The sequence below is a fragment of the Myxine glutinosa genome, chromosome 1 (genome assembly GCF_964187855.1).
Source record: "Myxine glutinosa chromosome 1, kmMyxGlut1.1, whole genome shotgun sequence".
Taxonomy (NCBI): domain Eukaryota; kingdom Metazoa; phylum Chordata; class Myxini; order Myxiniformes; family Myxinidae; genus Myxine; species Myxine glutinosa.
In genome coordinates this window covers 124951790-124966491 of record NC_136261.1, presented here as the reverse complement: position 1 = coordinate 124966491, position 14702 = coordinate 124951790, and the positions used below count along the sequence as shown (strand labels likewise).

The 14702-nt window shown below is 41.3% G+C and overlaps 2 protein-coding genes across 27 annotated transcripts in view; both read right to left on the bottom strand.

The window, feature by feature from the left end:
- Nucleotides 1-14702, bottom strand: part of LOC137428074 (protein mono-ADP-ribosyltransferase PARP12) — a 1016466-nt gene that overhangs the window by 634666 nt on the left and 367098 nt on the right. The window lies entirely within an intron of this gene.
- PPFIBP1 (PPFIB scaffold protein 1) overlaps nucleotides 1-14702 on the bottom strand; it is a gene marked incomplete in the record, with an annotated part of 228414 nt that overhangs the window by 140103 nt on the left and 73609 nt on the right. For all 26 annotated transcript variants that reach the window (XM_078776731.1, XM_078776720.1, XM_078776734.1 and 23 more), the window contains 1 exon segment: nucleotides 6375-6461. In XM_078776731.1, the coding sequence (XP_078632857.1) occupies nucleotides 6375-6461 (87 nt within the window).

Sequence of the window (14702 nt, the reverse complement as noted above, 5' to 3'; positions counted from 1 at the left end):
AAAGTGAGTGGAAACTACAATCAAAATGAATTCACATCAAACATTTGGGCATTTCAAAAAAAGGATGAATATGCAAGCACCCCAAAATATACATTTCTGATCATTTCAAAAGCAAGATTGGAATGTTTCAACTGTCACCTCCCCCATTTCCCCTTTCCCCTCCGGATGCTACACTGCTACGTCAATGCTTCGCAACTGGTGGGCCGTAACCAAGTCCCTTATGTGCCGCGCGCTACTTTTGTAATTCGAGGAAAATAAAGAACATCACAGTGTTTTGTTAATTTCAGGCCACTGAACACATGAACTGATTGAATTGAAGAATGCAAGGTTGCGGTGAGAACATGTTTACATGTACGGACAAGCTAAACGGGTTCAAATCAAATCTTCAGAGGTGGAGAGAGGAAATACGACATTGCTCACTGGACATGTTCAAACGGACATCCTGAAAAAACTGCTGAATGTGGTAGCAGAACATCTGGCCATGCTTCATCACAAGTTTCAACATGACTTCAAGTTTACCAACATGGAGCAGTATGACTGGGTTCGTGATCCTTTCGCTTTATCTGCAGAGGCATCAGTCACAGAACTCTCCCTGAAGGTGTGAGAGGAATTTATCCACCTCAGGAGCTCGCACTCTCAAACTGAAGTTCAGTGAGGTGTCTCTGAATGCATTTTGGCTTCATTTGAAAAAAAAAGAAAAAGAGCATTCAACCACCTGACTGTACCATTGATTGTATTGGTACCTTTTTCAACACCATACCTTTGTGAAGCAAGCTTCTCAACATTGACACTTATCAAGAACAACAGGACATCATGTCTAAAGAGCCTGGATCAGGAAGTTCAGGTATCTCTTTCCAGCATAGAGTCAGACATTAATGCCTCAAAACAGGAGCAAGTTTCTCACGAGTACCAAATGAAATTTCAGGCCTTCAATTTCTCACTGGATTGCTTCAGGGAGCAGTTATGGAAATTATTTGACTGCCCTGTGATCTTTAATGACATATTTGAGTGAAGTGCATTGAAAAAGATTAAGTTTATAATCTTCTTTATATGCTGAGTGGTAAGGAGGATTTTCTTTCATCATAAAACGTAAGCGACTTCCGGTCCCTCGAGCGATGACGCTTGCTTCGATCTCTCCACGGCATCAAAGTTTGAGTGTTCTCCCGTTCGTGTCTTTGTCAAATTTCCGCTGGGTATTTTGTTGTGTATGTGTTATTGTGTGTTTCTATTTGGTTTTGGTTTTGTAGTTGTTGCAAATTTTGTGTGTAATTAGTCGTTTTTTTGTTCGCGCCTCGTGCGGCCTGGTCTCTCCGGGCTCCCCCCCTGTCAGTGTTTTGTGAATATGGGTTCTTTCCTTCATAGTATTTGCTTGTTTCTTTGATTTTCTTTTCTCCCCCCTACCTCTCACGAACATCTTACCCCTTTCTCCAGCGTTTTGAAAACAGAATAAAGAAATAAACAAACAAAAAAAAATTCTATATTAATTCCTTCTCTCCTCCCGGACACGTGCTTGTTCGCTCTCCTCCTCGTCTCGACTTGTGCCCCGCCCCCTATATCTCGTTTTTCCTACACCTCTGCTCCTGCTTTCTCAAATCCACGTTCTCACTTAGAGACTTTTCCCAGATTGTTTTTCATGGTTTTGTTTAAATATTATTTAAATATGTTTAAACCGCAGCCGTGATGCTGACGCCGCCCTCCCCCTCCCCCCCCCACCCCCCTCCCCCACAATTTCCATGTTTTAAACGTTTCCCAGAGTGTACCCTGGATTAGAATAGGTACACCGTATCCCTGCGTGTCGTAAGAGACGACTAAGAGGGTTGGCGTCAGGAAGGGCATCCGGCCATAAAAACATTGCCTCAAAAAGAGAACCATGACAATTACAACTACATATGGGCAGGGTACAGCCCGAAGTGGAGATCGGTTTCTGAGGTTTGGGACATGGAATGTGGGGACAATGACAGGGAGATCAGGAGAAGTGGTGGAAGTATTGGTCAGAAGAAGAGTGGACATATGTTGTGTGCAAGAGACGAGATGGAAGGGAGGTGGTGTGAGAATGGTGAAGGGTAGGCAGGGACAGAAATACAAGTTTATGTGGCAAGGGTGCCTGGAGGGCGTGAATGGTGTTGGTGTCCTGTTTTCTGAGGAGTTTGTAGACAGTGTGGTGAGTGTGACTAGAGTGAGTGATAGGTTGATGATGGTGAAAATGATGATTGGAAAGCTCTTGGTGAACATCATCCCGATATGCTCCGCAGGTTGGTCGAAGCGATGAAGAGAAGGACAAGTTCTGGTGTGCGATAGAGAAGCTGATGGAAAACGTGAAAGATGAGGAAGTTGTTGTGGTAGGAGGAAACCTAAATGGACATGTGGGAAGGAGTATGGATGGTTTTGACAGAGTTCATGGGGGTTACGGATATGGTGTGAGAAATGGAGAAGGTGAAAGGATTTTGGAGTTTGCTGATGGAGCTGATTTGTTGATTTGTAATACTCAGTTCCAGAAAGAGGATAATAAGCTTGTTACATACACGTCAGGTGGGTTGACGACAACCGTTGACTACCTGATGGTGCGTAGGCGAGTTAGGGGGCACCTCTGGGACACAAAGGTGATCCCGGGGGAGGAGGCTGTTTCACAGCACCACTTGGTTGTCTGCGACACAAGGGTGAAAGGTGTGAGGAGAGCTCGGCGGGTGAAGTACCAACTGAGAATGAAGGTGTGGAGGTTGAAAGAGGTGACAGTAAGGGAGGCATTAAAAGAGAGGCTGAGTAGGGTCGAGGATGATGTGGTTGAGCTTGAAAGTGGTTGGATGTCAATGAAAGCTAGTCTGTTGGGAGCCGTTGGTGAGGTATGTGGATGGACAAAAGGACCACCGAGGCACTCGGAAACATGGTGGTGGGATGATGAAGTTGGAAAGAGGATTGACGAGAATAGGAAGAAGTTCAAGGAGTGGCAGAAGGCGAAGGGCACGGGAGTAGAGCAGCAGAGCATGAAAGTTATAAGGCAGCCAGGAAGGCTGCAAAGAAAGAGGTAGCAAAGGTGCAGGAGGCATGTAGGAAAATGTTCGGAGAACGCTTGGATTCGGAAGAGGGTCAGAAAGCAGTATTCAGGATTGCAAAGCAGATAGCGAAAGAGAGGTGTGATGTGATGGGGGAGAGTTGCTTGAAGGATGAAGTGGGACAAATCGTTGTTGACCCAGATGGAATTAAAGGAAGATGGAAAAGCTTTATGGAAATGCTGTTGAATACAGAGAATGAATGGAATGGCAACATAGAGAGTAACCCAGTTTTAGGACCGGCAGAGAAGATAACTGAGAAGGAAGTTGAGGAAGCGATAAAAGCAATGAAGGGTAGAAAAGATCTGCCTGCAACCCTCTTATGGTTAAACTGCCAAAATCAAGACTTTCTGCTCACCTTCACTCCTTCATTCCTCTTTTCTCCCGCCTCGGAAACAAACTCCCTCACTCTCTTCAATCCCACTCCACCCTCCAGGTCTTTAAAACAGCTGTTCACCACCATCTCTTATCTTCCCCCATCCAAAACCTTGATCTTTTCTACCCCCGCTAATTTCACCCAAAATCCTACACTTTTTTTTTTTTTTAAATACCAACTTCTGTCCTGGAGGTCCTTGGTCCCCTTGTGTTTTATACCTCCCCCCCCCCCCCCCCCTTCCCACACCTCCTCCCCCCAAGCCCTCTCCCTCCCACACTTCTCCCTGCTCTCAAATGTTGTGTTTGTGTGCTTCCCCTTCTCTCCCCATCTTGTCTTCCGCTCCCTCTTTTTATATATTTTGTTTGTCTGGTTGATTTGTTTGTGAAATAAGTGTTAGCTCTTTCACGAGCCTCGATTCAGTATACAAAAAAAGAAAAAAAGAAAAAAAAAGTGGGAGGGCCGACGGGAGTTGTGGGAGATATTTTGAAGGCAGCAGGAAGTTGAGGTGTGAAGAGAATGACAGAGATCTGTAATCTGGTGGTGAAAGAAGGCCGCATTCCAGTGGATTGGTAACTGAGTACCCTCGTCCCTTTATACAACGGGAAAGCTGACCCTCTGGAGTGTGGCTCGCACCGAGCGATAAAGTTATTGGAGCAGGGAATGAAGGTATTGGAAAGGGTGTTGGAGAGGAGGATAAGGAAGAAAGTGAAGATCGACGAAATGCAATTTGGATTTATGCCAGGAAGAGGAATGACAGACGGTTTTCATTGTGAGGCAGTTGCAGGAGAAGTACATGGAGAAGAGGAAGAAGTTGTTTCTTGGGTTTGTTCATCTGGAGAAAGCATTCGATAGGGTTCCACGCAAAGTATTGACATGGGCATTGAGGAAGTTAGGAATGGAGGAATGGTTGATCAGAGTAGTGATGGCAAAGTACAAAAGAGCGTGCACAGCTGTAAGGATGAAGGACGGGAACAGTGGTGAGTTTGAGGTGAAGGTGGGAGTGCATCAGGGGTCGGTACTAAGTCCACTACTATTTGTAGCTGTGATGGAGGTGCTGGCTCAGAACGTAAAGGAGGGTTTACCGTGGGAGTTGTTGTATGCAGATCATCTGGTGTTGATTGCGGAAAGTATAGATGGACTGAAGGAAAAGATGAACAAGTGGAAGGAATGTATGGAGACAAAAGGTCTGAAGGTGAATATCGGAAAGACGAAGGTGATGGCAAGTGGTAAAGCATGTGGTGAGGTGGAAAGAACTGGGAAGTGGCCCTGTGCTGTGTGTAGGAAGGGTGTCGGAGTGAACTCCATTCAATGTACAATGTGCGCTGAGTGGGTTCATCAAAAATGTAGTGGTCTGAGAGGGTCATTAACCAGTGTGGCAGCTACATTCAAATGTAAGGTGTGCACAGAGGGAGCTGCAGATGGAGGAAATGTTGAGTTGGATCTTGGAGACGGCGCGAAGCTGGAAGGTGTGAAAACATTTTGCTACCTCGGAGACATGCTGAATGGAGAAGGTGGATCAGACTCGGCAACGGTTGCTAGAGTGAGATGTGCATGGAAGAAGTTTCGGGAACTGAGTGGCGTGCTGATGATGAGGGGAGTGTCGTTGAAGCTGAAGGGAAAGGTGTATGCTGCATGTGTGAGAAGTGTTATGATTTATGGGAGCGAGACATGGGTAATGAACGTAGAGCAGCAACGAAGATTGGAAAGGGTGGAAATGCGAATGGTTCGACGGATGTGCGGAGTATCGTTGAGAGAGAGGAAGACAAATGGTGAATTGCGAAAGATGATGGGAATAGAGCCTGTGATTGATGCTGTGAAGAGGAACAGGTTGAGATGGTTTGGTCATGTGTTGAGGAAGGATGAAAGTGACTGGTTGAGAAGAGTGATGGAAATGAATGTAGAAGGAAGTTGAGGACGGGGAAGACCGAGAAAGACTTGGCTAAAGATGGTGGAAGAAGAAATGCGGGCAAGGGGGCTAACAAGGAGAGATGCAGAAAATAGGGCAAAATGGAGAAGATTGTCATGGGGACCGCAAGGCTAACCCCCGCTCTCATAGGCAAAATGGCCTTTAAAATGCATGTTGTGTTGTTGTTATATAAAACGTAAAATTAATTTTATAATTGTTTGAAATATTCCGTAAACAACTTGAGGTGTTGAAATGATTTTAAATGCAAAACGTTAATTACAATTTGCTCATAAAGCAACAATTAATTAATTAATAATTAGTTTAATAATTATTAATAATAATTAATCGTTTAATTAATAGTTTAATATATTAATTAATAATTATTAATAATAAGTTTAATAAGTTAATTTTAAAACGTTAATTATAATTTGCTCATAAAGCAATAATTAATTAATTAATAATTCATAATAAGTTTAATAATTATTACTTAATAATAATTAATACTTTAATTAATAGTTTAATATATTAATTAATAATTATTAATAATAAGATTAATCAGTAAATTTTAAAACGTTGATTATAATTAGCTCATAAAGCAATAATTTATTAATTAACAATTAATAATAAGTTTAATAATTATTAATTAATAATAATTAATAGTTTAATTAATAGTTTAATATATTAATTAATAATTATTAATAATAAGTTTAATAAGTTAATTATAATTTGCTCATAAAGCAATAATTAATTAATAATAAGTTTAATAATCATTAATTAATAATAATGAATGGTTTAATTAATAGTTTAATATATTAATTAATAATTATTAATAATAAGTTTAATAAGTTAATTTTAAAACGTTAATTATAATTTGCTCATAATGGTGGAATAATAGTGATTTTACTCTTTATTCAAATGACTAGTGGGTGATGAAAATATAATACACATTGACACGGTAAAATTTGGGTTTGTGTGCCGCGAGGATCGAGCAAACTGGAAAATGTGCCATGAAATAAAGAACACCGAGATGCTTTACGTGGCTAACCTGCAAGATCAGTGACTCTTTCTCTCCTTCCAGATGGTTCAGCTGGTCTTGTTGGCTCTCTCCTCCATACTGGAAATGTCCGTTGGACTGCAAAGAAGAAACGGTCAAAGTAACACAGGCTGCAACATTTGCATGAAGGTTTATCATTTTTATGAGATGTGCAACGTTTCTCTCTGTTGTTGCATGGCAGGTTTCGAAATTATGGGTGCGCACGTGCACAAATACACCTGGATTTTTGACGGTGCACGTAGAACTTCCTAACGGCGTGCACATAAAACAAGGCACCAATTTTGCTGGTATGTAACCCAATAACTTTCTTATTTACCACACCGATCGAAATGTGCAAGTCAACCAACAACAATTTATTCTCCTACCCCCAACCCTCAATTATGCGTCATGCTTTGGTGCTGATTGCATTTGTAGCTCAGCCATTTTACAGTCACCTCACATTGAAATGAATGAGGAATTTTCATTGGCCATTTTACCAAAGGTAATGGGACACGTACCTTACAGAGGTAAATTATAATATTGCATGAGGTGTGACGTATTGTATGTTTTTAGTTTATTAACAGGTTGCAAGATGAAAATTACTCATTACAAAATATACGTGTACTTAATACGAGTTTAAAATGTGTTTAACATTGAGATGTATGCACATATTTAATCACCAACATGAAAACGCAACATTGACCAGGATTGGCATCAACCTGGAAATGGTGTGCACACCTCGTTTTTCTGGTTGTTATAAATATTCCGCATGTGCGGTCTTAATTTTACGTGCATGACAAACATGTTTACACAAGAGAGAGAAATGCTTTGCAATACATGGCCACTACCAAGCTTCAGTTCAATATGATAAAGGGCAAAGGGAAAAAAAGTCTGGAAATTTTTGCAGCAGTAAACACATCCCTATATTTGGGCGGTGTATAATGCGTGTACTTAATACGTACACGCATTATACACACCATTATACACCGCGTTCAGTGCCAAAAATAATAAAAAAATAACCCGATGTAGATACATGAAGCAAAAACATGCGTACAGTTTATGTGCATATGCTGTTTAATATTATTCATCATGTTTATAAAATACAATCAGAAAGTATTCACACCTCTTGACATTTCACATTTTGTTGTGTTACAGCCTAAATTTAAAATAGATGAAATTGAGATTTTTTTGGTTAATGATCTACACAAAATACCCCACAATGTCAAAGTGAATTTTTTTCTTGAAATTTTTACATAATAATTTAAAATGAAATACAGAAATATCTAATTTACACAAGTATTCAACCACCTGAGTCAATACTTTGGCAGCGATTACAGCTTTGAGTCTTCTTGGGTATGTCTGTATCGGCATTGCACATCTGGATTTGGGGAGTTTCTCCCATTCCTTCCTTGCAGATTTGCTCAAGCTCTGTCAAGTTGGATGGGGAGCGTCGGTCAACAACAATCTTCAAGTCTTTCCACGGTGTTTCAAATCAATGGGATTCAAGGCTGGGCTTTGTCTGGGCCACTCAAGGCCTTTCACATTCTTGTTCTGAAGCCATTCCAGTATTGCTTTGGCTGTATGCTTGGGGTCATTTTCCTATTTGGAAAGTAAATCTTTGCCGCAGTCCAAGGTCTTTTACACTTTGAAGCAGATTCTCCACAAGGATTTGCCTGTATTTGACTCCATTCATTGTTCCCTCTATCCTTATAAGTCTCCCAATCCCTGCCACTGAAAAGCAACCCCATAGCATGATGCTGCCACCATCATGCTTCACAGTCGAGATAGTGTTCTTTGGGCGATGTGCTGTGTTGGGTTTGCGCCAAACGTAACATTTTGAATTTAGGCTAAAAAGTTCCATCTTGGTTTCTTCTTCAGACCACAAAACTTTTTGCCACATGGCTTCAGAATCTCCAGAGTGTTTTTTTGCAGACCTCAAACGGGACTCCAGGTGGGATTTCTTTGAGTAATGGCTTCCTTCTTGCCACCCTACCATACAGACCAGACTTGTGGAGTGCTTGGGATATTGTTGTCACATGCACACAGTGACCAGTCTTTGCCATAAAGACCTGTAGCTCTTTCAAAGTTGCTATTGGCCTCTCTGATCAGTCTCTCCTTGCTTGGTCATTCAGTTTGGAGGGATGGCCTGATCTAGGCAGGGTCTTGGTAGTACCATGCACCTTCCACTTCTTAATTGCTGTGTTGACTATGCTCCAAGGGATATTCAATGTCTATGAAATATTTTTATACCCATCCCCTGATCTGCACCTTTCCACAACTTCATCCCAGAAGTCTTATGAAAACTCTTTGGTGCTCATGGTTGAGTCTTTGCTGAGAAATGCACTACCCAGCAGAGGACACCTACAGGAACAAACAAGCAATTTTATTCAGGAATAATCAGAATCACGACAATTTAACACAGGTGGAGACCAATTAACGTCATGTGTGATTTTGAAGGTGATTGGTTGCACCTGAGCAAATTTACAATTATATTTATATTTAAAACTTATCCAACCAATATATTGTCCTGTCAGCCCGAATGGTTAACACTGCTGGATGACGAATGGCTGTAACGGGTTTAACTCCGAGGCAAAATCTGAATAATGGCGGTGCCGTTGTGCGCGGATGAAGGAACCAAGGTGCTGACCTCAGACGGTACCACACAGGTTTATTCCCGAAACCCACAGAACAAAGAAACACGACACACAATTGAAAATGCAACACAAATTGATTAATGAAATAAAGCAAAGAATAAAAATGAACGGTGAGGCAAATTGAATATTTCCTATGGTGAGACGTCTCCACTCAGACACACAAAACAGACAAGGGCAAAGATAAAAACAAAATAAATTGTTTCGTTTTAAGCCGGCTGGCACTCAGATTGCTCAACAAAGCTTTTAGGAGCTTGCTGGTCCTCGAAGCTCAAAGCCCCACAGGCGGGAAGTGCACAAGATTGCCGCTACTTGGCGCCACAAACGTGAGGCCCTTTTTGAGGGCAGTCCTCCCTCGGGTCCCTCTGCCATCCAAGGAAATACATCGTGGACCCACAAACCGCCACTAACACCTCCTCCTCGCAATCGCAAAAATCCACACGAGCTCCGCAAAGTTCTCCTCACGCTCGCACATGAGCCAGGAACCGCCAGCACAAAAAGGAACAACCGAGAACAAAGCCCAGCCTGAGAGAGAGCGAGTGCGATTCTTCTTCCTCCAAATAAACATTATCCAAACCGCTCTCTCTCAGCACCAACGCACCGAGCCAGCTACCTGAGAGACCAAGACAAAAGCGACCGCCCGGTACGAATGCCAGCATGAGGGAGAAAGACGGACTCTTCTGTCTCCGTTCTCGATGACGTCACCCCAACCAATCATGCACTTCGGGGTGGGGCCTCACGGCCCTCTTGACCGCCCACCGATTCTCAGCCTCGACTGGGCGGGGCCTTTTTCCATAGTCGGTTGGTGGGGCTGGGTTAATTGTCTATTATGATTCCTTGGAGGCGGGGTTTACTTGTAGATCGTAATGTCCGGGTACTGTCGGCGATGGTGGGGCGGGGTTTAGCCCGATCGGGAATGTTCGGGTTTCTGTTGGCATGTATGCCGGTAGTTGTTGTTGTTGTTGTTGGTTAATGACGTGGGTTTTTATGGCAGGCTTATTATAATTGTAAGAACATATGGGAAATCACAGGAGGCAATCACATACTGGGGAGATTCATCTTAAACCCTAAAGCTAATTAGCATGTCTTCACTCCACCTGTGAAGAACACATAGACAACCTTAAGCTCAGTTTTTCTACTTACATACATCGAGATTGGCGTCCTACTCGCACGTGGTCCATGCTACCCTACACAGTCCTATCTCCACTATGGTATGTCATCACCTACCCCCACAAATGTAACAATATTCTAGTCTTGTATTTTTAATTAATTTTCTGTTTGTAGAATTTGTTTTTCACTTGGAAGTTGTCAGTTATGATGTGTAAATAAAGGTGGAAAAGGGCTGATTTAATACATTTTAATTGTAGGCTATAAGGCAAGAAAAGGTGAAAATTTTGAAAGGGGGTGTAGACTTTCCATAGGCACTGCATACACAGTCAAACCTAAGTAGAACGACCGCTCACGGGAGACAGAAAAAGTGGCCTTTATTGACATGTGGTCTTTCTGTACAGGTTTTCAGCCGCCACCTTGGCCACCATTTTTCTGCAGTACAGCAACGATATTGAAGCACAAGTAACCAAATGTATATAATACAGAAAGCAAACCTGCCTTTGTGACCTTTATCGAGTGCCAAAGGTGGACAGAGGTTATATATTCACCTCTGTCTGTTTGTAGGATGTCACAAAATGTTTTGGACAGATTCCGATGGGGAAGTGACGCTCGAAGTATCAGTGACGTCACAACAATGTTGGTGCTTTTCTCACCAGTTATACTGGGTGGTTTGTCATTGTCTTCTCAGCGTTGCTTGTCTGTGGTCTACGCTTTTAAATACTGAGCATCAAGCAAGGGAGCAGCATGTACCATTATTAAAGTCTTTGGATGACGCGTACCGAAACAGGTAAAGGCATTGCAAAAACCTGACATGGCAGACTGGCAAACTATACCGGCAGATGATGCTGGCCAGCCTCAAGGTGGTCTCGTACTCGTCATGGGGGCAGGAACGTGGGGGCAGCGGATCAGGCGGCCGGTTGTGGTCCTAACCTAATCCTAACTATGCCCCCTTAATCCCGCTAACTACCTCTACCCCCTCTTCAGTCTCTTTAACCTAACCCTATTCGATCTCAGCCCATAAACCACTGAAACTAAACCATTCCTCCGGTTCATTAATCCCCCCTAACTACACCTATCTCCCGGGGAAACACCAAAACACACACAGTGCCAAATTATTGAGGTGGCGTGGCACCACTAGGCTCCTTGGTCAGGCTAGGCCGATGGGGGGGGGGGGGGGGGAGGAATGTGCTTACCCCTACTAAACAATTTGGAACACAAGTCTGCGCAAAAGCAATTAATCAACCCTGTTATCACAGCGGCGACAAACACACACAGTGGTACCAAGGGGAAGCATCCCTACTCTAACCTAGCATTTCCAAAAACTCATTTCTCTTTTACCATTACACCCCCCCTACAGTGGTTCTATGCAACCAATTTACCCATCGTCCCACGTGTTGGTGCTCTTACAAATTTGGGCCCGGCCCTCAATTTTTCACACTGTGCCATCGCACGATATCCTGGGTTTGGAAACTGTTCTATGCTTGGACAGGTGACCGAATTTACTGACTTACAATATAATCAATGACGGTTGTTAACAGGTTTGAGTTTACGAAGAGAAGCAAATTTGGTGGTCGCTGGTTGTGTTTGACAGGTGATTGTTCTGTTCAGGTTATTTAACACACGTTTTCTCTGCGGGGGAAATTTAAATGACCGCTATGGACAGGTGGTCTTTCTGTAAAGGTGGTCGCTAGGACAGGTTTGACTATTTCTTCATTTGTGTGTGTGTAGATGTATTGTTACGACCCGGGGTTCGGGTTTACTACGAGGGAGTTAGCCTCCGTTCCCTCCCAAACTTACCGGACTTGCGGCTGCTGCGCACGAATAACTTCGTACTTAGGCAGGTTGCAAACCAGCAACTACGAACGCCAATCGGTCCGTCATGCGATAGCTTACCTGTACCACGTGACGGTCACAATCGTGGACCGCACCGTACCCTCCGGTAGTATACCCCTTTCCTTTGTTCCTAGATGGAAATTTAGATGGCCGAGCGAAAACCGTTGGTTTCCGCAGGAGTAATGCTAATTTTGTTATGGCCGATTGTTAACCTGGGTGCGAGCAATGGCGGACCAATGGAAGAAAAGACATTCACGGACAGATAGAAAGGAAACGTTTTGCGATTTGATTTATTTACAAATATTCACAATGTAGTTATTTCAATAGGCAAGAAAAACGGACAAGAAGAAGAAACTTAGCTTATTCTACGCCTTATTACGATCACTACGAAAAACACCACATGGGCACAGCAGACTTTCATGGGGGAGTGGAGGGGGACGAACAAATGTTGTAAACCTGCTAGCACAAAGGCTATGATGCTCCGGATGCCTCTCCTCGCGACGACCCCGTTCCGGTGTAGCCACCGAGCGGGTAATGGCGATCCCAGCACGGACAGGCAGGTAAAGGTTGATCGTCAGCTCGGACTTGGGCAAGCAAGGTCATGCACACGTGCTAGGTCAACAATCCAGGCCCCAAGAGAGGAGCACACGTGCTAGGTCAACAATACAGGCCCCAAGAGAGGAGCACAAGTGCTCAGTGAACCCAGCAGAGAGAGACAGGCCAAGAGTCGACAAAGAGACAGGCCCAGAGTAGAGCAATCTTGCAGACACGTGGTGAGTGCACAAGAGACAGGCCCAGACTGTAGCAATCTTGCAGCACGTGGTGAGTGCATAAGAGACAGGCCCGGAGTGGTGGGTTTGAAAAGTTATCCTGCCCCCACAAATTCTCTCAAAGGAACTTTTACCTGGTGCTTGGATGGTGTGCCTTTGAGCCTGGTGCATTGACTGACAAATTATCCCTTATGAGTGGAGGACCTATCATTACTTTCCCCAATGCATTACGACATAATAACCCGAAATAAGGGAAAAGGTCTAAGACAATGGTCTGCCATGAAATAACTATTCTAAGGGACCTGAATGGTGGTTGCCCTTACATGAAAGCCTTACACATGAAAGCCAACAGAATCTTGTTTCTCACAGTCTGAGAGTCCTTTAGGTGCTTTTTTACAAACTCGAAGCGGGCTTTCAAGTGTCTTTCACTGAGGAGAGGCTTCCGTCTGGCCACTCTGCCAAAAAGCCCAAATCGGTGGAGTGTTGCAGTGATGGTTGTCCGTCTGGAAGTTTCTCCCATCTCCACACATGATCTCTGGAGCTCAGCCAGGGTGACCATCGGGTTCTTAGTCACCTCTCTTACCAAGTCCCTTCTCCCCCAAATGCTCAGTTTGGCCGGGCGGCCAGCTCTAGGAAGAGTCCTGGTTGTTCCAAACGTCTTCCATTTAAGAATTATGGAGGCCACTGTGCTCTTGGGAACCTTCAATGCAGCAGAGATTTTTTTTTGTAGGCTTCCCCAGATCTGTGCCTCGACACAATCCTGTCTCTGAGCTCTGCAGGCAGTTCCTTCGACCTCATGGCTTGGTTTTTGCTCTGATATGCATTGTCAGCTGTGAGACCTTATATAGACAGGGGTGTGCCTTTCCAAATCATGTCCAATCAATTGAATTTACCACAGGTGGACTCCAATCAAGTTGTAGAAACATCTCAAAGATGATCAAGAGAAATGGGAGGCACCTGAGCTAAATTTCAAGGGTCATAGCAAAAGGTATGAATGCTTATGTCAAAGTGATATTTCAGTTTTTTCTTTTTAATAAATTTGCAAAACTTTCTAAAATGCTGTTTTCTCTTTGTCATTATGGGGGTATTGAGTCTAGATTTATGAGGGAAAAAATGAATTTAAACGATTTCATCATAAGGCTGCAACATAACAAAATGTGAAAAAAGTGAAGGGGTCTGAATACTTTCTAAATGCACTGTGTATATATATATATATATATATATATATATATATATATATATATATATATATGTATATATATATATATATATATATATATATATATATATATATATATATATATATATATATATATATATATATATATATATATATATATATATATATATATTATATATATATATATATATATATATATTATATATATATATATATATATATATATATATATATATGTATATATATATATATATATATATATATATATATATATATATATATATATGTATATATATATATATATATATATATATATATATATATATATATATATATATATATATGTATATATATATATATATATATATATATATGTATATGTATATATATATATATATATATATATATATATGTATATATATATATATATATACATATATATATATATGTATATATATATATATATATACATATATATATATATATATACATACATATATATATACATACATATATATATACATACATATATATATACATACATATATATATACATACATATATATATATATATATATATATATACATACATAATATATATATATATATATATATATATATATATATATATATATATATATATATATATATATATACATATATATATATATATATATATATATATATATATATATATATATATATATACATATATATATATATATATATATATAGTTGTGGATTTGAGAATTGTTGTGGGTTTTTTTTGTATTGTTGTAAGTGTAATGAATTGTTG